Source organism: Bufo bufo, chromosome 1 (assembly GCF_905171765.1).
Source record: "Bufo bufo chromosome 1, aBufBuf1.1, whole genome shotgun sequence".
Taxonomy (NCBI): Eukaryota; Metazoa; Chordata; class Amphibia; order Anura; family Bufonidae; genus Bufo; species Bufo bufo.
Genome location: NC_053389.1, coordinates 725,922,144 through 725,939,775, shown reverse-complemented (window position 1 = coordinate 725,939,775; position 17,632 = coordinate 725,922,144). Strand labels below are relative to the sequence as shown.

The 17,632-nt window shown below is 44.6% G+C and overlaps 1 protein-coding gene across 1 annotated transcript; it reads right to left on the bottom strand.

The window, feature by feature from the left end:
- Positions 1–14,660: 14,660 nt before the first annotated feature.
- LOC120987026 (axoneme-associated protein mst101(1)-like) lies at positions 14,661–17,358 on the bottom strand. Its single transcript, XM_040415680.1, has 3 exons — positions 16,838–17,358; positions 16,420–16,471; positions 14,661–14,873 (listed from the first exon to the last, which is right to left on the bottom strand). The coding sequence occupies exons 1-3, from the start codon at positions 17,356–17,358 to the stop codon at positions 14,661–14,663; spliced, it is 786 nt and encodes a 261-aa protein (XP_040271614.1).
- Positions 17,359–17,632: the final 274 nt, after the last annotated feature.

Genomic DNA, 17,632 nt, shown 5'->3' with positions numbered 1-17,632 from the left:
TTGAGGGGGTCCTGACAATAAAATCTTTTAGTTCTCATCCTGGGTGGGCCCCTTCTGACTACAGGCCCCAAAGCAGCTGCTTCCGCTGTAGCTATGCCGCTAATTAGGGCTCATGGACAACCGTGTGCAGCCCTGGAAACACAACCCATCGGACGCATCTCTAGGACTGAAGGGGGCTGATCTGACCAAAACTCACTGTATCTTAGTGATTTATGATGCAGTGATTTCCACACCTCCCAACTGTCTCGGATCTTGCAGAACAGCCCAGTGTTATGGGCATTGCCCCCGCAGTCATGGGAAGCCTGCTGCATGTCCCGCCCTTTGGTAGTTTTACCGTTTTCCCAGCAAAGTCTCAAATTCATATAAAATCATAGGGAAAAGCTCAGCCGGCAGTGCCGACTTAATCCTCCTGTGTTACACACACATGGGCAGACTGGAGCAGGGAGGAAATCCATTCAGTTCTGGTAGAAGAGGATCAGAAAATATGCCAGCCTCTGCCTGCTGCAACCGTTAGGAAGTTGCAGGGTGTAATGCTCTGCAGCACTGCTCAGACAGAGATTTGGGGCTCCCTTCATCACATGAGGTTGCAGTTTGAATCTGTCTGAAACAGAAGTGCTGGGACTTTGTTCACACTTGTATCTGGCTGTAGAAGAAAAGTTCGGAACTGTAGTAGATTTTAGGGTCTTATCAACTGCATACTTCTCAACTGTCCTGGATCCAGCAGAACAGTCCTATTTGTCCCAGAAGGGTCATGGCAAGTCCCGATTTTAACTATGTCTGTGTACTGAGGATGCAGACACAGTTCAATTCAATGGTGAGGCAGGGAGCCTGCTCCACCATTTACCAGTCTGTGCTCTCCTCATCAGCAGGTGCAATTCAGTGATGTCATCTTGTGTGTTGAGTAGGAGAGGGCACAGGCCGAGCATCATCCCCAGCCTGTCCTTCGCCTGTGCACACTCCTGCTCAGCTCAGTAGGCGAGATCACGTCACTTCATCACACCTGCTGCTGGGGAGAGCATGATGTGCACCATCATCGGGGGAACGTAGCTAGGCTAGTATTCCTTTTTTATTTTATTAACACTTAGGGGGCAGCACAACTGTAAGGGGACACTAAGTGGGCAACATTATGGTAAGGGGGGAACATTATTGTAAGGGGGCACTAAAGGGGCAACACTAATGCAAGGCGACATTCTACTGTGTGGGGACACTAAGAGGGCATAACTACTGTGTGAGGGCACTATGCAGTTATAGCTACTGTGTGGGGACACTATAGGGGCATAACTACTGTCTAGGGGCATAACTAAAGTGTAGGGTCGCTAAGGGGGCATAACTTCTGTTTGGGGACACAAAGGGGGCATATATAAATAGAGACTGGTTGGAGTTAGAGGTGTGGCTTAGTGGTAAAAAGTTAGGAGGTATGACAGAGGATTTTTCAATCTGAAAACAACACTGGAATTTGTACCAGAAATCCAAGGCTGACCCTTAGGCCTCTTTCACACGGGCGTTGCAGGAAAAGGTGCAGGTGCGTTGTGGGAACATGGGCGATTTTTCTTCACAGAAGTTCGGGCTTGGGATCGGTGTTCTGTAGATTGTATTATTTTCCCTTATAACATGGTTATAAGGGAAAATAAGAGCATTCTGAATACAGAATGCATAGTACAATAGCGCTGGAGGGGTTAAAAAAATAAATAAAAAAATTTAACTCACCTTAATCCACTTGCTCGCGCAGCCCGGCTTCTCTTCTTTGCTGTGTACAGGAAAAGGACCTTTGATGACGTCACTCCGGTCATCACATGGTCCATCACATGATCTTTTACCATGGTGATGGATCATGTGATGGACGATGTGATGACCGGAGTGATGTCACCACAGGTCCTTTTCCTGTACACTGCAAAGAAGAGAAGCCGGGCTGCGCGAGCAAGTGGATTAAGGTGAGTTAAATTTTTATTTTTATTTTTTTAACCCCTCCAGCCCTATTGTACTATTCATTCTGTATTCAGAGGTAGCGGCATGACGTAGGTGTGCCGCGCTCCTCCTCTGGCTGCCCTCTCCCCTCTCTCCTCACCTCGTTCCTGGATGTAACCGCTGATGGGAACGCCGATTCCAGACCAGCCCTGACTAATCGAGCCCAGATGTGACTGATGGGATTGCGATCTGCCTGCCGCCTGCTGCTCTGTTACCAGCTTTGAGCGGTTTCCTGATGTGCCATGCCGCTTGCCGCTCCGTCCTGCCACCTGCTGGGATCCGTCTGTTACCTGCCCTGAGCTACTTGATGTGATCCGCTGCCTGCCGCTTCGTCCTGCTGCTTTCTGCCTGCCTCACGGTACCTGCTTTGCTCCACTGCCTGCGGTCCGCTGTAATGTGTTTGCTCTGCCCTGCGTTTGCCTCCTGGCTGTGACCCGCCGCATGCTGTTCATTTCCGCTGACCGGTGGTGTCCTTGTGTCTTGCCGCATGTGGTCTGCAGCCTGTGAAGTATTGGGGGCGCTGGAGCTGGTGAGCCTGATGGATTGCTGTGCCGCGGTTTCCGTGGGTGGAGTGGAGAGCTCGGGTTTGGTGACAGGTGGGTGAATTCAGTGAATTTTCTTTACCAACATACTAACATACTAACATTCCTTTGGGAGGTGGCAGTGGTCTGGTGTGGTTGGCGGAGGCGTTGTGAGGCTGGGGGATTCTTTATTCCACGAGTTTTCTGTGGTCCTAGTTGGATCCCCGTGTGACTGTTAGCTGTATGACTCGTAGTGGTCACTGGAGCTGGGTCCTCCCGTAAGGAACGGTTCCCCCCCCCTCTTCTTTACAGATGAAGCGACAAGGCCCAAGAGGATCCCTTTCCACCGATAGATGTTAGGACCCCCTTTGTCTTTTTCTATTTGGATGGACTGTCTAGATGGACTGATTCTTTGAAAATTGCACTCGACAGGGGGGCCCTTACTTGGGTACTCGTGTCATTATAGCGGGGTGGCGAAAAGCTATATTTTTGGGGCTCTAATCAGGAAGCAAGAGCCGTGTTAGTACTGGGTATTCTGCTGTCGTACTTGTAAATTGGATTCATACACTAATCCTAACTAATCCTAACTGCAATAAGCTATTTAATTTCAATAAGTTATCTAGTTATTTAGGGGTCCTGGCATACTTTCATGAATATGATTCTCATAGATTGATTAACAAAAATATTTTCTTTGTTAATGGCTTTGTACCGTTCTCTGCTGTAGGTGATGAGTGTTATATAATTACCTGTAATCGTTTATAGTCCTTTATTTGGGGGATGTAACTATTTATGCAGTCTGCAATTATCTTGTCTTTAGGGGTGCGTATTTATTCCGTACTCGCTCTCCCTTGGGGTTAGGTTTACTTGTAACTTATCTTTTCCTGCTTATGTGTATCTGATACTATTAATAACCGGCCTTTTGAGGGGCTGAGTTGGGTCCATAGTTGGGGTGTTGAAGTGTGTTTATAATTGTAGCTCACTTACTTAGATAAAAATGCCGCCAAAGTTTCGCAAATCAGGAGGAGTGACCTCCCCAAAAGGAGGATCAGGGGGGAGCCCACAGGCCCGATTAGATAAATTTCTGAAGTCACCACCACCCAAAACTAGAGGAGGTGTACATAGATCCGCCTCTCAGATCGAGCCAGGATTAGATAATACGGATCAGTTAGAACGGGGTTTATCAAAGGCCAGCTCCTCCCATAGTGAAGGTTTTGACAGTATTAATAAAAAACTCCAGGATATATTGGGAGTAGTAAACGCTACTAATACCTCGGTGGCAGAGTTGACTTCTTCCCTTGCAGTAGTTCAAGGCGATGTCACCATAATAAAAGACGAAATGTCGAAGTTGAGACTAAAGGTGAAGGAATTGGAATCTGCAGTCAACTCTGTCACCGTAGAGAATGTCGCATTAAAGAACAGACTAGAAGAAATAGATGAAGATCACTCTTGGTTAAGAAGAAAAGTGGTAGAGCTGGAGGATAGATCCCGTAGATATAACCTGCGGTTAGTACGGTTTCCAGAAGGGGCAGAGCAGGATAATCCCTCGAATTTCATTCAGAAATGGCTGGTAGAAAGTCTGGGACCAGACTATGATGTGTCTACCTTCTGTGTGGAAAGAGCCCATAGAATCCCTTTCAAAGAACCCCCTCCAGGAGCCCCTCCCAGGGCTATCCTGGCAAAGTTTGTTTGCTCAAAGGATCGGGACTGGGTCATTAGATGCAAAAGAGAAGTAGCAGACATACAATTTAATGGTAATCTGATATCAATCTTTCCTGATTTCTCGCGAGAGACCCAAAATAAAAGAAGATCCTTTTTTGACGTGAAAAAAAGATTGATTGCAGCTAAGATTAACTACTCAATGCTATATCCCGCTAAATTGAGAGTGGTATATAATGATTCTGTACAGTTTTTTTCCACACAGTCGGAAGTGGCGCAATGGTTGGACCTAAAGGGCCTATGAAATGTACGGAAGGTGGGTGAGGTGGGGGGTTAATGAGGGGAGGTGGCGATCCTGCTTCTAGTCCTGAATGAATCCCGCGCATGCTCCTCTTTACCTCCATCATTTGGTGAGGCAGTGATTATTTTGATCTTAAAAAAGGAGAAGGATCCGTGTGATATGGGGTCATATAGACCCATATCACTCCTAAACACGGATTATAAGATTTTCGCAAAAATTCTGGCCAATCGTTTAAAGAGGGTTATAGCGGGTTTGGTACACCCCAATCAGACGGGCTTTATCCCGGGACGGCAAATACAGATGAGTCTATATAGGGTTTATTTAAATCTGTCTGTTGGGGGTAGTATAGACCACTCCATTCTGTCCTTAGACGCCGCAAAGGCGTTTGACAGGATGGAGTGGCCTTTTTTTGTGGGCTACCATGTCCCATTTTGGCCTTGGGAATCCTTTCTTGGAAATGACTCAAATGCTATATGCACATCCAGTTGCATATATCAGCGTCAATGGTATTAGTTCTTCCCCCGTTACGATGCAGAGAGGGATGCGACAGGGTTGTCCCCTGTCTCCTCTCCTCTTCGCTCTTTTTATTGAACCATTGGCTTCCCGGATTCGTTTAGATAGTCGTATAGACGGTTTTGGGGTGGCGGGAGTGGGCGATAAAATAAGTCTATATGCCGATGACGTGATTCTGTTTTTGGATCAGGGATGGAAAATTCTCCCGTACGTTATAGAGGTAATAGAGGATTATGGTAAACTATCAGGCTATAGAATCAACTGGTCAAAATCATCGCTCCTCCCGCTGAACCGCAAAGCTGTAGATGAGGGGAGGCGTGTCCGTGTTTTGGTCCCTAATGACACCTTAGAATATTTGGGGGTTAAGATTGGGGTCCCTATAAATAGGTTTTATGATCTTAATCTGGCCCCGGTTCTGAATAAAGTCAGGGACAAAATCAGTGCTTGGCGGAAATTGTTATTGGCACAGACGGACCGAATAGCTTTGATTAAAATGATTATCTTACCGATAGTTTTGTTTCCGTTGTGTGCCTCCCCCATCTGGATAGATGATATTTTCTTCCATAGGTTGGAGACTATGATTAATGATTTAATTTGGGGAAGGAAGAGGGTTCGTATAAAGCAGAGATATCTATGGTTGTCAGAGGTAGATGGTGGGCTGTCACTACCCTTTTTTCAAGGTTATTATTTATGTGCACAGATTCAGCGGTGTTGTAATTGGAAAGAGAGTTTACTTTCACGATATTTGACAAAACTTTTTGATAAACCAGTTGATAATATTTTTGCATGTTTGGAGAATGGGTTTATGGGAATGAGGAGGTCCTTGCTGATCCCGTGCTCACTGCAGAGGGTCTGGAACAGACTGAAGAAGGTCCTTAAATCTTCAGGTCCGTTCGTTTTCACCCCTCTGTGAGAGAATAGGGGGCTGGACGAGTTCTTCAAAATTACAGATTTTGGCTATTGGTTACGTAACGGCATCAACAGGGTGTCTGACCTTTATTATATGGGTCGGTTTAAATCACTTTTGGAATTTGGTTTTACTGATAGTTCACCATTAGATTTATTCATGTATTCACGTTTGAAACATATATTTGAAGCCTCTAGGAATAGGGGCATCATTCTTCCACGAGAGAATATATTTTTTGATTTTTGTGACGCTCAGAAGTATGAAAAAGTGAAGTTATCTAGACTTTATGCGAAACTCCGAATGGCACTGGCAACTGTAACACCTTTCAAAAGTACAGATAAGTGGGAGCAAGAGTTGAATTGCCCCCCACTACAGTGGTCTACTATTTATAGGAATGTGAGAAGGGCGACAGTTTCCAGTGCGCATAGGTTAATTCAATTTAAGATCCTCCATAGACTCTACTATACGCCTAAAACCCAAGGAAAATTTCCCCAAAATAAAGATCGGGATTGCTGCTGCTCCAAATGTGGATATGTTAACGCAAACTATGTCCATTTGCTTTGGAGCTGCAGCAAAATAAGAAATTATTGGGATGAGGTTTTTGCTACTCTACAAAAGGAGAGTTCAATGAACTATAACCCGGGGATTTTGATTGTGATCTTTGGAGATTGTGGGTCAGAAGTGGAAGTCCCGCCCCAGGTTAGACGGATTTGGATGCAGGGATTGATGGTCGCTAAAGCTATATTGATAAAGTATTGGGGCTCTGTCTCCCCGCCCTCAACAAGGGAGTGGAGTTCATATCTTCAAAAAATTAGAGTATATGAGGAAATTGAAAGGAAACGGAGAGTTGCACGCAGAGCTACATAGCTATAATTAATAATGATACTATTCTATATATTAATGAATGGAGTGGACGGCAGCCAATGGGGGGGGGGGTCGATATAGTTATTATTATATATTGTTATGAGGGTGTTCTTAGGATGTTATATACAATTTTTCTTGTAAGGATGTTTATGATTGCCATGCTAGGCATACCGTTGTGATTATTATTGGTTTATGTATTAATACTATGATCTGGAAAATAAAAATATATATTTATAAAAAAAAAAAAAACGCTTGCGTTGCGTGAAAAACGCACAATATAGAGCTTGCTGCAATTTTCACGCAACGCACAAGTGATGTGTGAAAATCACCGCTCATGTGAACAGCCCCATAGAAATGAATGGGTCCTGATTCAGTCCGGGTGCAATGCGTTCCACTCACGCATTGCACCCGCGCGGAAAACTCGCCCGTGTGAAAGGGGCCTAAGGCTACTTTCATATCTGTGTTCTCCTTTGCGGTTTTGAGATCCGGCAGAGGATCTCAAAACCAGAGGAAAACGCATCCGTTTGAATAATACAACTGGCTGCATCCGTTCAGAATGGATCCAGTTGTATTATATCGAAAATGAACATGTCGGATCTGGCACTAAAACCATTGTAAGGATCTGGTTTTTTCGTGTCCGAAAAAAAAACTGATCCAGCACCATTGAAATATATGGCTTTTGATGCCAGATCTGGAATGTTCAGTCTCCCATGTCACACAGAGCCACAAACAGGACGGAATAAATTCTGGTGCACTCTGTTCCGATTTGTTCAGTTTTGTCCCCATTGACAATAAATGGGGACAAAATTGAAGCATTTTCCTTCGATTTTGTCATCCTCTGCTGGATATCAAAGCAGGAAAGGAAAATGCAGATGTAAAAGTAGCCTAACTGCTATCTAATGGACAACGTTATGCTAGCTAAGCTGCGAGGAGGCAGCAGTGCTCACCAGAGTGCCCCCGCTGATCTGATATTGCTGACCTCTTCTGTGAATAGGCCATCAATATAAAAAACCCAGATAACCCCTTTAACGCAGGGTGTTATTAGACACCAGCAGAAATGCTGGCGCTTTTTCCCTGAGGATAAACGCCTTTACAAAATGCATGAAAATAACACATTTGACAAATGTCTGAATAAAAAAAAAAAAAAGGCACCACCCCAAAAATGCTTGTAAAAACACGAGAAATCATTGGGGGAATTTCTCATAGACCGGCGTTTATTCTATGATATCCCCTGCGCTGCACCTGATTTATGATGAGACGCATCCTCGAGCAGTCCAAGCACCTAGACTAAAATCTACTGCAGCTCAGAGCTGGCATAAAAGCAGATAGATTCTCTGGGCTTGCTGACTGTGCACTGCCTCTCCATTTTTGAGAAAGTAGTGAGGACAGCATAGACACGCCACTTTGCCAACATTTAGGCACAATGGCGTTTGAAAGTCGCAAAAATTGCGATTTTTTGTGCAAGAAAACTGCGGTTGGGTGGGGGAGATAAATTTCCCCCGTTGTATTTTTTGCAAGCCAAAAAAGGACATTGTGGCCTATACTGCATTTACTACATGGACATCAAATACAAATAAAGACAAGTGCAAAGATATAGAGGAGTACAAAGAAAATGTTATTTATAGATAAAGGGGGATTTATTTTATTATTGAGATCTTCTGCTATCTTCTTCTTCTATATATATAAAGAAGGACTTATACTGTATATGTGTGTATGTATGTATGTATGTTCCGCGATCACTCAAAAACGCAACCATCGATTTCAATGAAACTTGGTATACACATCCCTTGCTACCTGGAAAGAAATCTTGTGGGGGTCATACGCCCCTACACAGCAGCTGCATGGAGTTTGTATGCTCGAAACAGTTTTTGCTACACACATATTGCTCTGTAACTCAAAAACTCATAGATCAATTTCTACTAAACTTGGTACACATATCACTTACTATCTGGGAAAGAATACTGTGGAGGTAACATGCCAGTACACAATGAGTTTCTGTCTGTGCCTACGTCTGTCTGTCTGTTCTTTATGCGCAAGCAAACGACTGGACTGATCTTCCCCAAATTTGGCACACAGGTACATCATGTGTCCGGGAAGGTTTTAGACCGGGTCTCAGCTCTCTAAGACGTACCGTTCCTGAGATATTTCCCAAAAATGACCTGCATTAGCCAATACAAACCTGCAAGTCTTTCTCTTCATATCCCAACTGCCATACACACGATCACATGACCCTTATCAGCCAATAGAAGCTCGCAGGCCCTTAGTCTCCACATACACACAGTTTTGCTCCAGGTTTCCATAACAACCCAGCCATTTTTCTTCACTGCTGTAGGTCAGCCTTAGGCTAGGGCTACACATCGACATGTGTCGTGTGACAATAAGTCGCACGACACATAGGGCACAACTACACTGCTACACATGTGTCACGTGACATTGATGTCGCACCAATGTCGGGCGACAATTTTTATAATGATAGTCTATGGTGTTGCACTGCGACAAATCCATCTTGGATGGATTTTTTGCGACTGTCGTGTCGCAGTCTCAGCATGTTACATGTCGCAGTGAGACACCATAGCCTATCATTATAAAAATTGTTGAGACAAAATGTCGTGCGACACATGTCATCGCGTAGCCCTAGCATTAAAGGAGCAGGGCGCTGTGGAGGTCACTGTTAAAGAGGCGTTCACTGTGGATGTTACTGTTAATGGGGCAGGCCACTGTTGAGGTCACTGTTAAGGGGGCAGGCCCCTGAGGAGGTCACTGTCAAGGGAGTGGGGTGCTGTGAAACTCACTGTTAAAGGGGCAGGCTGCTGTGAAAGTCAAAGTTAAGGGGATGGGCTGCTGTAAAGGTCAAAGTTAAGGGGATGGGCTGCTGTGGAGGTCCCATTTTAAAGTGGCGGGGCACTGTGGGGGATGGGGGGTCAGTGTTAAGGGGTGTGGCACTGTGGATTTCACTGTTAAAGGGGCAGGGTGCTGTAGAGGTCACTGTTATGGGGGATACTGTTGATATATTTTAACACACACCCGGGTCCTTCAGCTAGTATTATTATATGTGTTAAGACTATTACCTTGCTTGTGTACTACTATAGACATACTATGTATGTGTCAACTATTTCTCTATTACAGGGATGGCCAACCTGAGGCTCTCTCCTGTTGCAAAACTACAACTTCCAGCATGCCCACACTGACTACAGCTATCAGCCTACAGCAAGGCATGGTGGGAGTTGTAGTTTTACAACAGCTGGAGAGCCACAGATTGGCCATCCCTGCTCTATTATATATTAAAGCCTATTTATGGACCATGTTGATCCAGAGGAAAACCTCCTGTGAGGGGGCAAATGAGACATTGGACAAATGTCCTCATACATGTAACTGGGGGAAATATTACTTCCTGACCTCAAATCTGGCGATCAGAATACATAAATCACAGAAAAAAGGTGCACCACAATAATATGCGACTGACCATACTGGCGGACCCTCACGCTAATGTTAAAAGCTGAGACTTTAGCCAATACATTCCAGTCAGGAACATATTGTAGCCCTGTCAAGGTATCTCAGTGTGGCTTGGGTCCTACTGCGAAACTACCTATCATGTGTGAACACAGTCTGATAGGTGCTAAGGACCGACTCACAGCCAAGCATACCTCCATAAAAAGATCACTAATACAATGGGAGGGAGGTGGAGGCTGCGAGCCCCACCTATAACAGGCCATGTGACACAGACTACCAGGGGCACCAGAATGTTACCAGTGACAAGCATTAGCACATTCAATACATGTAAAGACAAATCACTGAATAAAGTGGCCTAAATGGGAGGAAATGCTCAACCCCAAACACTGTAGCGTGTTTATAATCGGGGGAGCAATTCCTCGGCAAGTGATCCGTTGCTAACGCCAATCCCCAGCAAAAATGCATACAATGGAGGATACCTGCAGTGGACCACAGTGGTCCAGGCTTTTACTCACCTCCTCATAAAAACAAATCCGGTTAGTCTGACAACTTCTGTCCTTGGTGAACCCATGTTGGTTATCACTTATAATATTATTTACAGTCACATACTTCTGTATATAGTCCCATAAGATTCCTTCAAACATTTTTCCCACAACAGAAGTTAAACTAACTGGTCTATAATTACCTGTGAAGGACCTAGATCCTTTTTTTGAATATGGGCACCACATTTGCATTGCGCCAATCACTGTACCAGTACCAGTAAAAATTATAAACAGGGGCACAGAAATGACTGAACTGAGCTCTTTAAGCACTCTTGGGTGTAATCCATCTGGACCCGGAGCCTTGTTCACTAGTGATGAGCGGCAGGGGCAATATTCGAATTCGCGATACTTCACGAATATGTGGTAGAATATTCGTCATATATTCGCGAATATTCGTATTCAAGATTAAATCTGCAATGTAAAAATCGCGTAATGCGAAGTGGGTCAAAAACAAATACATAGCACTATAGATTATAGTGCTATATATTTGTTTTTTAGGATATTCTGCATTTTCTTTCCATCTGAAGTGAACAGTCATTGGCCCACAAGCAACTTAAGCAGGGAGGAATCATGACTTCAGATAGACAAAAATGACGAAATGACTCATTGGCCCACAAGCAAGAAGCAGGGAGGAATCATGTTTTCAGATGGAAAAAAATGATGAATATTCGATATAATGAATATATAGCACTATATTCAAAATATTAGCGAATTCTCGAAGTTGCGATATTCGCGATAAATATTCGCGCTCAACACTATTGTTCACATTTACCCTATTTAACTTGTCTTGGACCATATCTACAGTTAGCCCCAGCACCACAGATATCAGCTCCTTTCTCTTCTTTTGTATATACAGAGCTAAAACACTCATTTAGTAACTCTGCCTTTTCCTTATCTTCAGTGACTACCCCCCCCCCCCCCCCCCCTTTACCATTATTTAGTTGACCTACCTGCTCAGACCTAGGTTTTTTAGCATTTATATATTTGAAGAATTTTTGGGGATTTGTTTTGCTCTCTTTTGCCACCTGCTGTTTGTTTTGTATTTTTGCTAATTTTATCTCCTTTTTACAGATTTTATTAAGCCCTTTGTAATCTTCAAACGCTACAGCTGCCCTCTCATATTTGTATTTTTTAAATGTCCTTTTTTGTCTTTTATTGCTCTTTTTACAGTAGCTGTAAGCCATGGGGGGTTTAATTTTAGCCGTTTATACTTGTTACCTAAAGGAATAAAAAATAATTTGTGCAATTACTCAATGTGGATTTGAAGCTCTCCCATTTATCCTCAGTATTATTTTGTGACAGTAGCTGCTCCCAGTCTATGCCCTGAAGTGCTGCCCTCAACCCAGGAAAATTAGGATTTTTGAAATTTGGTGTGTTTGCTCTGCCTGACAGAGTTTGCTTCTTATAGTTTAGGGGGAATATAATTATATTGTGGTCACTATTACCTAGTGTTTCTCGGACAGTAACATTTCCAACAAGCTCTGCATCATTAGAGATTACCAGATCCAACAGAGCATCACCCCTAGTGGGAGCTTCTACAAACTGGCCCATAAAGTGGTCCTGCAGCAAGTTGAGGAATTTTCTCCCTTTTGTGGTTGAGGCAGAATCATGACCCCAGTCAATATCTGGGAAGTTAAAATCTCCCATTATGACCACTGTACCAGCCTGTGACGCCCGCTCTATTTGGTTATACAGTTTGGTCATACCTGACCTGTGTGTAATGAGGATAAATGTAAGAAGTGTATTATACAAATTTTATAGGTTTCTGCTAATTTCATATTTAGGTTTATATGAACTATGTTTTTTTTAATAAAGTTTTATTTTGTATACATTTATATTATGGTACTCATGTCTGAACTGATATATCATACTAAACCTATTTTAGGCCATGTAGGACCCTGTAAAGAATGGGCTAATTGTTCTCAACTAATGGTCCCTTTACATTCGATGACAATCTAGCAGATTGTTGGGAAGAAAGCATTCCTTCCTGACAATCTGCTAATTGCTGGTGGAGGAGACCGATGCATTTACAGGCAGCGATCTCCTCCAGAGTATGGGGAGCAGCGATCGCTAATGCCATCGCTCTTCCCCATACTGTCTCGTTGTTTTCTGGCAGCAGATCGTGTTTACACAGCACAATCTGCCACTGGGAAACAATGATCTTTTGCATTTTGCTCATTCTTCGGGTAATCGGTGGTGCCTTTACACCTCAAGATCATTGCTAATGAGCTTTATTAGTAACGCTGGTTAGCGATGATCTATTCAATTGTCTGTCTGTGTAAAGGGCCCTTAAAGGGGAAAAATTCCTCCCTGACCACAAATATGGCAATCAGATCAAGGCCTATATCTCTACCTCTCTACTATGTGCGGGTGTCTATACCTATCATATAGCGTGGGTGCCTGTACCTATTATGTACTGTGGGTGCCTGTACCTATCATGTAGCATTGGTGCCTGTACCTATTATATAGTGTGGGTGCCTGTACCTATTATGTACTGTGGGTGCCTGTACCTATCATGTAGCATTGGTGCCTGTACCTATTATATAGTGTGGGTGCCTGTACCTATTATGTAGTGTGGGTGCCTGTACCTATCATGTAGCATGGGTGCCTGTACCTATTATATAGTATGGGTGCCTGTACCTATCATGAAGTGTGGGTGCCTGTACCTATCATGAAGTGTGGGTGCCTGTACCTATCATGAAGTGTGGGTGCCTGTACCTATCATGAAGTGTGGGTGCCTGTACCTATCATGTACTGTGGGTGCCTGTACCTATCATGTACTGTGGGTGCCTGTACCTATCATGTACTGTGGGTGCCTGTACCTATCATGTAGCGTGGGTTCCTGTACCTATTATGTAGCGTGGGTGCCTGTACCAATCATGTAGCAAGGGTGCCTATACCCATCATGTAGTGTGGGTGTCTGTACCAATCATGTAGCGTGGGTGCCTATACCCATCATGTAGTGTGGGTGCCTGTACCTATCATGTAGCATGGGTGCCTGTACCTATTATATAGTATGGGTGCCTGTACCTATCATGAAGTGTGGGTGCCTGTACCTATCATGAAGTGTGGGTGCCTGTACCTATCATGAAGTGTGGGTGCCTGTACCTATCATGAAGTGTGGGTGCCTGTACCTATCATGTACTGTGGGTGCCTGTACCTATCATGTACTGTGGGTGCCTGTACCTATCATGTACTGTGGGTGCCTGTACCTATCATGTAGCGTGGGTTCCTGTACCTATTATGTAGCGTGGGTGCCTGTACCAATCATGTAGCAAGGGTGCCTATACCCATCATGTAGTGTGGGTGTCTGTACCAATCATGTAGCGTGGGTGCCTATACCCATCATGTAGTGTGGGTGTCTGTACCTATCATGTAGCACGGGTGCCTATACCTATCATGTAGTGTGGGTGTCTGTACCTAACATCCCGCTGGACCCTAATATAGTCAATGGGGCCAGCGGGCATTCCGGTAACATCTGGCAATGCCAGCTGGGAATGAGCTTCAGCAGGCCACATAAATTGATCAAAGCCTCCAGGCTGCCACCGGACAGATACTGTGATGAAATATGCCTGTTCCTGAGACTGATGTGCGGCATAAAAGTGGCATATCAATGGGCAGTCACTGGATGCCAGGAGTATACTCCACTCTGTCATAATTGTATCTGCATCGTTCTATTTTTGCTGATCATTTTGATGGCTGTATAGATGTTTTGGCCAGGGACTGCTGCCTGCACCACCTGAGGAAAACAAGTGGAGAATGCTCATCTACCCAACATGAAATAGTTGATAACAGAAAGCAAAAGATGGGGATAAAATGGACATGCTAGATTAGAAATGAATAAATGAATTATAAAAATTATTTTTGCCAAAGCTGCCACTGCACAAGACCTTGTGGATGGTAAAGCAGGTGATGGGAAGCCTGGCATAGGGGCTGGATGTTTATGAACCTTGGCTGCTGTCAAATGTTAACTCCACATCCTCTGATTCCCTCTCATTGGCTCTTTTCCTGTTCTTCGAGGTGTTAGATCCGGTCTTGCTGTCCTCTTCTCTCTTCCTCTTCTTGTCTTCCTTCTTCTTTGCTATGATCTCTGTGTCCAATAGATGCCATTTTGGCAAAAATCTTTCTGTAGACTTCAGTCTGATTGCTGCTGTCTATGGTCAAAAGTGAACGTCAGTTTGTCTAGTGCAGTTGATCTGGGCAGGTGGCATGAGGAAATTATGGAATCCTCAGTTGGCACCTGCCTGGCAGTGGACCATGGACCAGCTCTACCATGTACACTGTGAGGTTGACTTCATAAGTGAGAGTCTTGAGTCCAGAAGAACGACAGAGAGCTTCATGGTAGCTTCTTCTAGTCTTCTATTATTAGTAGATGGGGCAGGTGATGTGACTGGTATATGAGGGATGGCAGTGGTGCCTTAGTTCATTACACACTGTACTTGCATGTTACAAGAAGATTAGTTGTGTGGAAATTCTAATCAGTGGGGGGAGGGGAGAAACCATTAATTGTACCCGCTGCCAGCGTGGTATCCCCATCTCAGCATCTTCTTCTGGTCATTGGTGCAGTCTGGCAGTCTCTTCTACTAAACACTGGTCTCTATCTTCATACATCTAGGGGCTCTGCTCTACTTTTATACAGTTTCTAACTGATCTAGAACCTTCTAGTGGTATGGGGTAAAGCTGGAGAAGCACAGCCTAACAGAAACAATGTTGCAGTTCACGGCTGTCAGACTTGTATTGTACCTCAGTACAAGTCAATGGGAGTGACTAAGCAGTTTCCAGATGTAAACAACCATCTGACAGAGCTAAAACAGACAGTCAAAAGTTCACTGCGTCAGTTTTTTCCCCTCCAAAACTTAGCTCTACATAATCCCTTATGGTAACTGTGAAAAATTACTAGCTTCATTTTTCAAAAGTGCATTGCTACTGTCCCTCAAAAGTTGGAAGTTATGGAGTTCCAATCTGACCACAGGCATCAAATCACAGTGATCGCTCCAGGAGATGCGGAGATGCGGAGACACATGGGCTGTGTTTCCTGGACTGCACATAGTCGTGTGCCTGAGCTATGCTAGCACCAATAATAAAAAACTGAAATCGGTCAATCAGTCTATGAGTTTATGCACATGGTAGTATTACAGATCTGTGTTGTACAGATTAGTGTTATATTGCCTATAGACTTCTATGGATCCGTACTGTAATTGTGGCATGTTCCAATGCATGCCATACTCTGGAGGTATTCTTCCTTGAAAACATTGCTACAGCTATAGGCAGTCTGGGAAGTATGTAAGTGGCTACTCCTTGTGGAGTAATGATTGACATCATTTACTGGTAGCGAAGATTGCAAACATGATATATTGCGGTAATACACAATTATGATATGTTGTAACTATAGTAACAAAGTGCCAAAAGATATTCACGCGTCGAGGTGCAGCTCTGGTCACAGACTTTGGGTTCCGGCATACCATGGGTAACTTGTGTTTTGTTCTATGCATGGCTAGTTTGTTATTTTAGTGCTATTGCTTACACATAGCATCCTTGCTTCACCCTTATCTGTGACACCACTCGGTCATCTGTATTCATCTGATGGCGATTTATGTTATGTTATTTTAGGTGGGCAAGTTTGCTATGTGTGACCACATTGACTTTCCTATTTCTGCATGCAGCACACACATGTGTATAGGTTACTTTGGGCGAACTTACAGCTCTCCCTTTAGTATGCGGTTTTATAACCGTTGTCTGTGACCCTTTTTCCCTGTTAGTTGGGTATATGTGAGGGTGGTTGTCTATCGTCCCGCTACACGGGGCGCCCCACCCCCCAACCTTTTGCTGGTGCCTTTGTGTTATAATTATTGTAATTGTGTCTTTAATAAACTACATATATTTTATATGCGTGTTCTCTTATTCTTTATGGGGTTATTGTTTTTTTTCTCGTTGGTTGGCTCAAAAGATATTCATTGTACATTCCTGACAGTTATTCTGACAGTTTTACCAATGAATAATGTATGGTGGAGTTTTATATTCTTCTGCATATATTATACAGTGAGCGCCCCCTAATGGTCTTATATTTTTGCAAACTCAAAAAAGCAATAAAAATTTCTCACAGGTCTGCATAGCACACCGCTGCTCCTGCCTGTCCTCGCTCTGATCACAGGTCTGCATAGCACACCGCGTCTCCTGCCTGTCCTCGCTCTGATCACAGGTCTGCATAGCACACCGCTGCTCCTGCCTGTCCTCGCTCTGATCACAGGTCTGCATAGCACACCGCGTCTCCTGCCTGTCCTCGCTCTGATCACAGGTCTGCATAGCACACCGCTGCTCCTGCCTGTCCTCGCTCTGATCACAGGTCTGCATAGCACACCGCGTCTCCTGCCTGTCCTCGCTCTGATCACAGGTCTGCATAGCACACTGCGTCTCCTGCCTGTCCTCGCTCTGATCACAGGTCTGCATAGCACACTGCGTCTCCTGCCTGTCCTCGCTCTGATCACAGGTCTGCATAGCACACCGCGTCTCCTGCCTGTCCTCGCTCTGATCACAGGTCTGCATAGCACACCTCTGCTCCTGCCTGTCCTCGCTCTGATCACAGGTCTGCATAGCACACTGCGTCTCCTGCCTGTCCTCGCTCTGATCACAGGTCTGCATAGCACACCTCTGCTCCTGCCTGTCCTCGCTCTGATCACAGGTCTGCATAGCACACCGCTGCTCCTGCCTGTCCTCGCTCTGATCACAGGTCTGCATAGCATACCGCTGCTCCTGCCTGTCCGTCCTTGCTCTGATCACAGGTCTGCATAGCACACCGCTGCTCCTGCCTGTCCTCGCTCTGATCACAGGTCTGCATAGCACACCTCTGCTCCTGCCTGTCCTCGCTCTGATCACAGGTCTGCATAGCACACTGCGTCTCCTGCCTGTCCTCGCT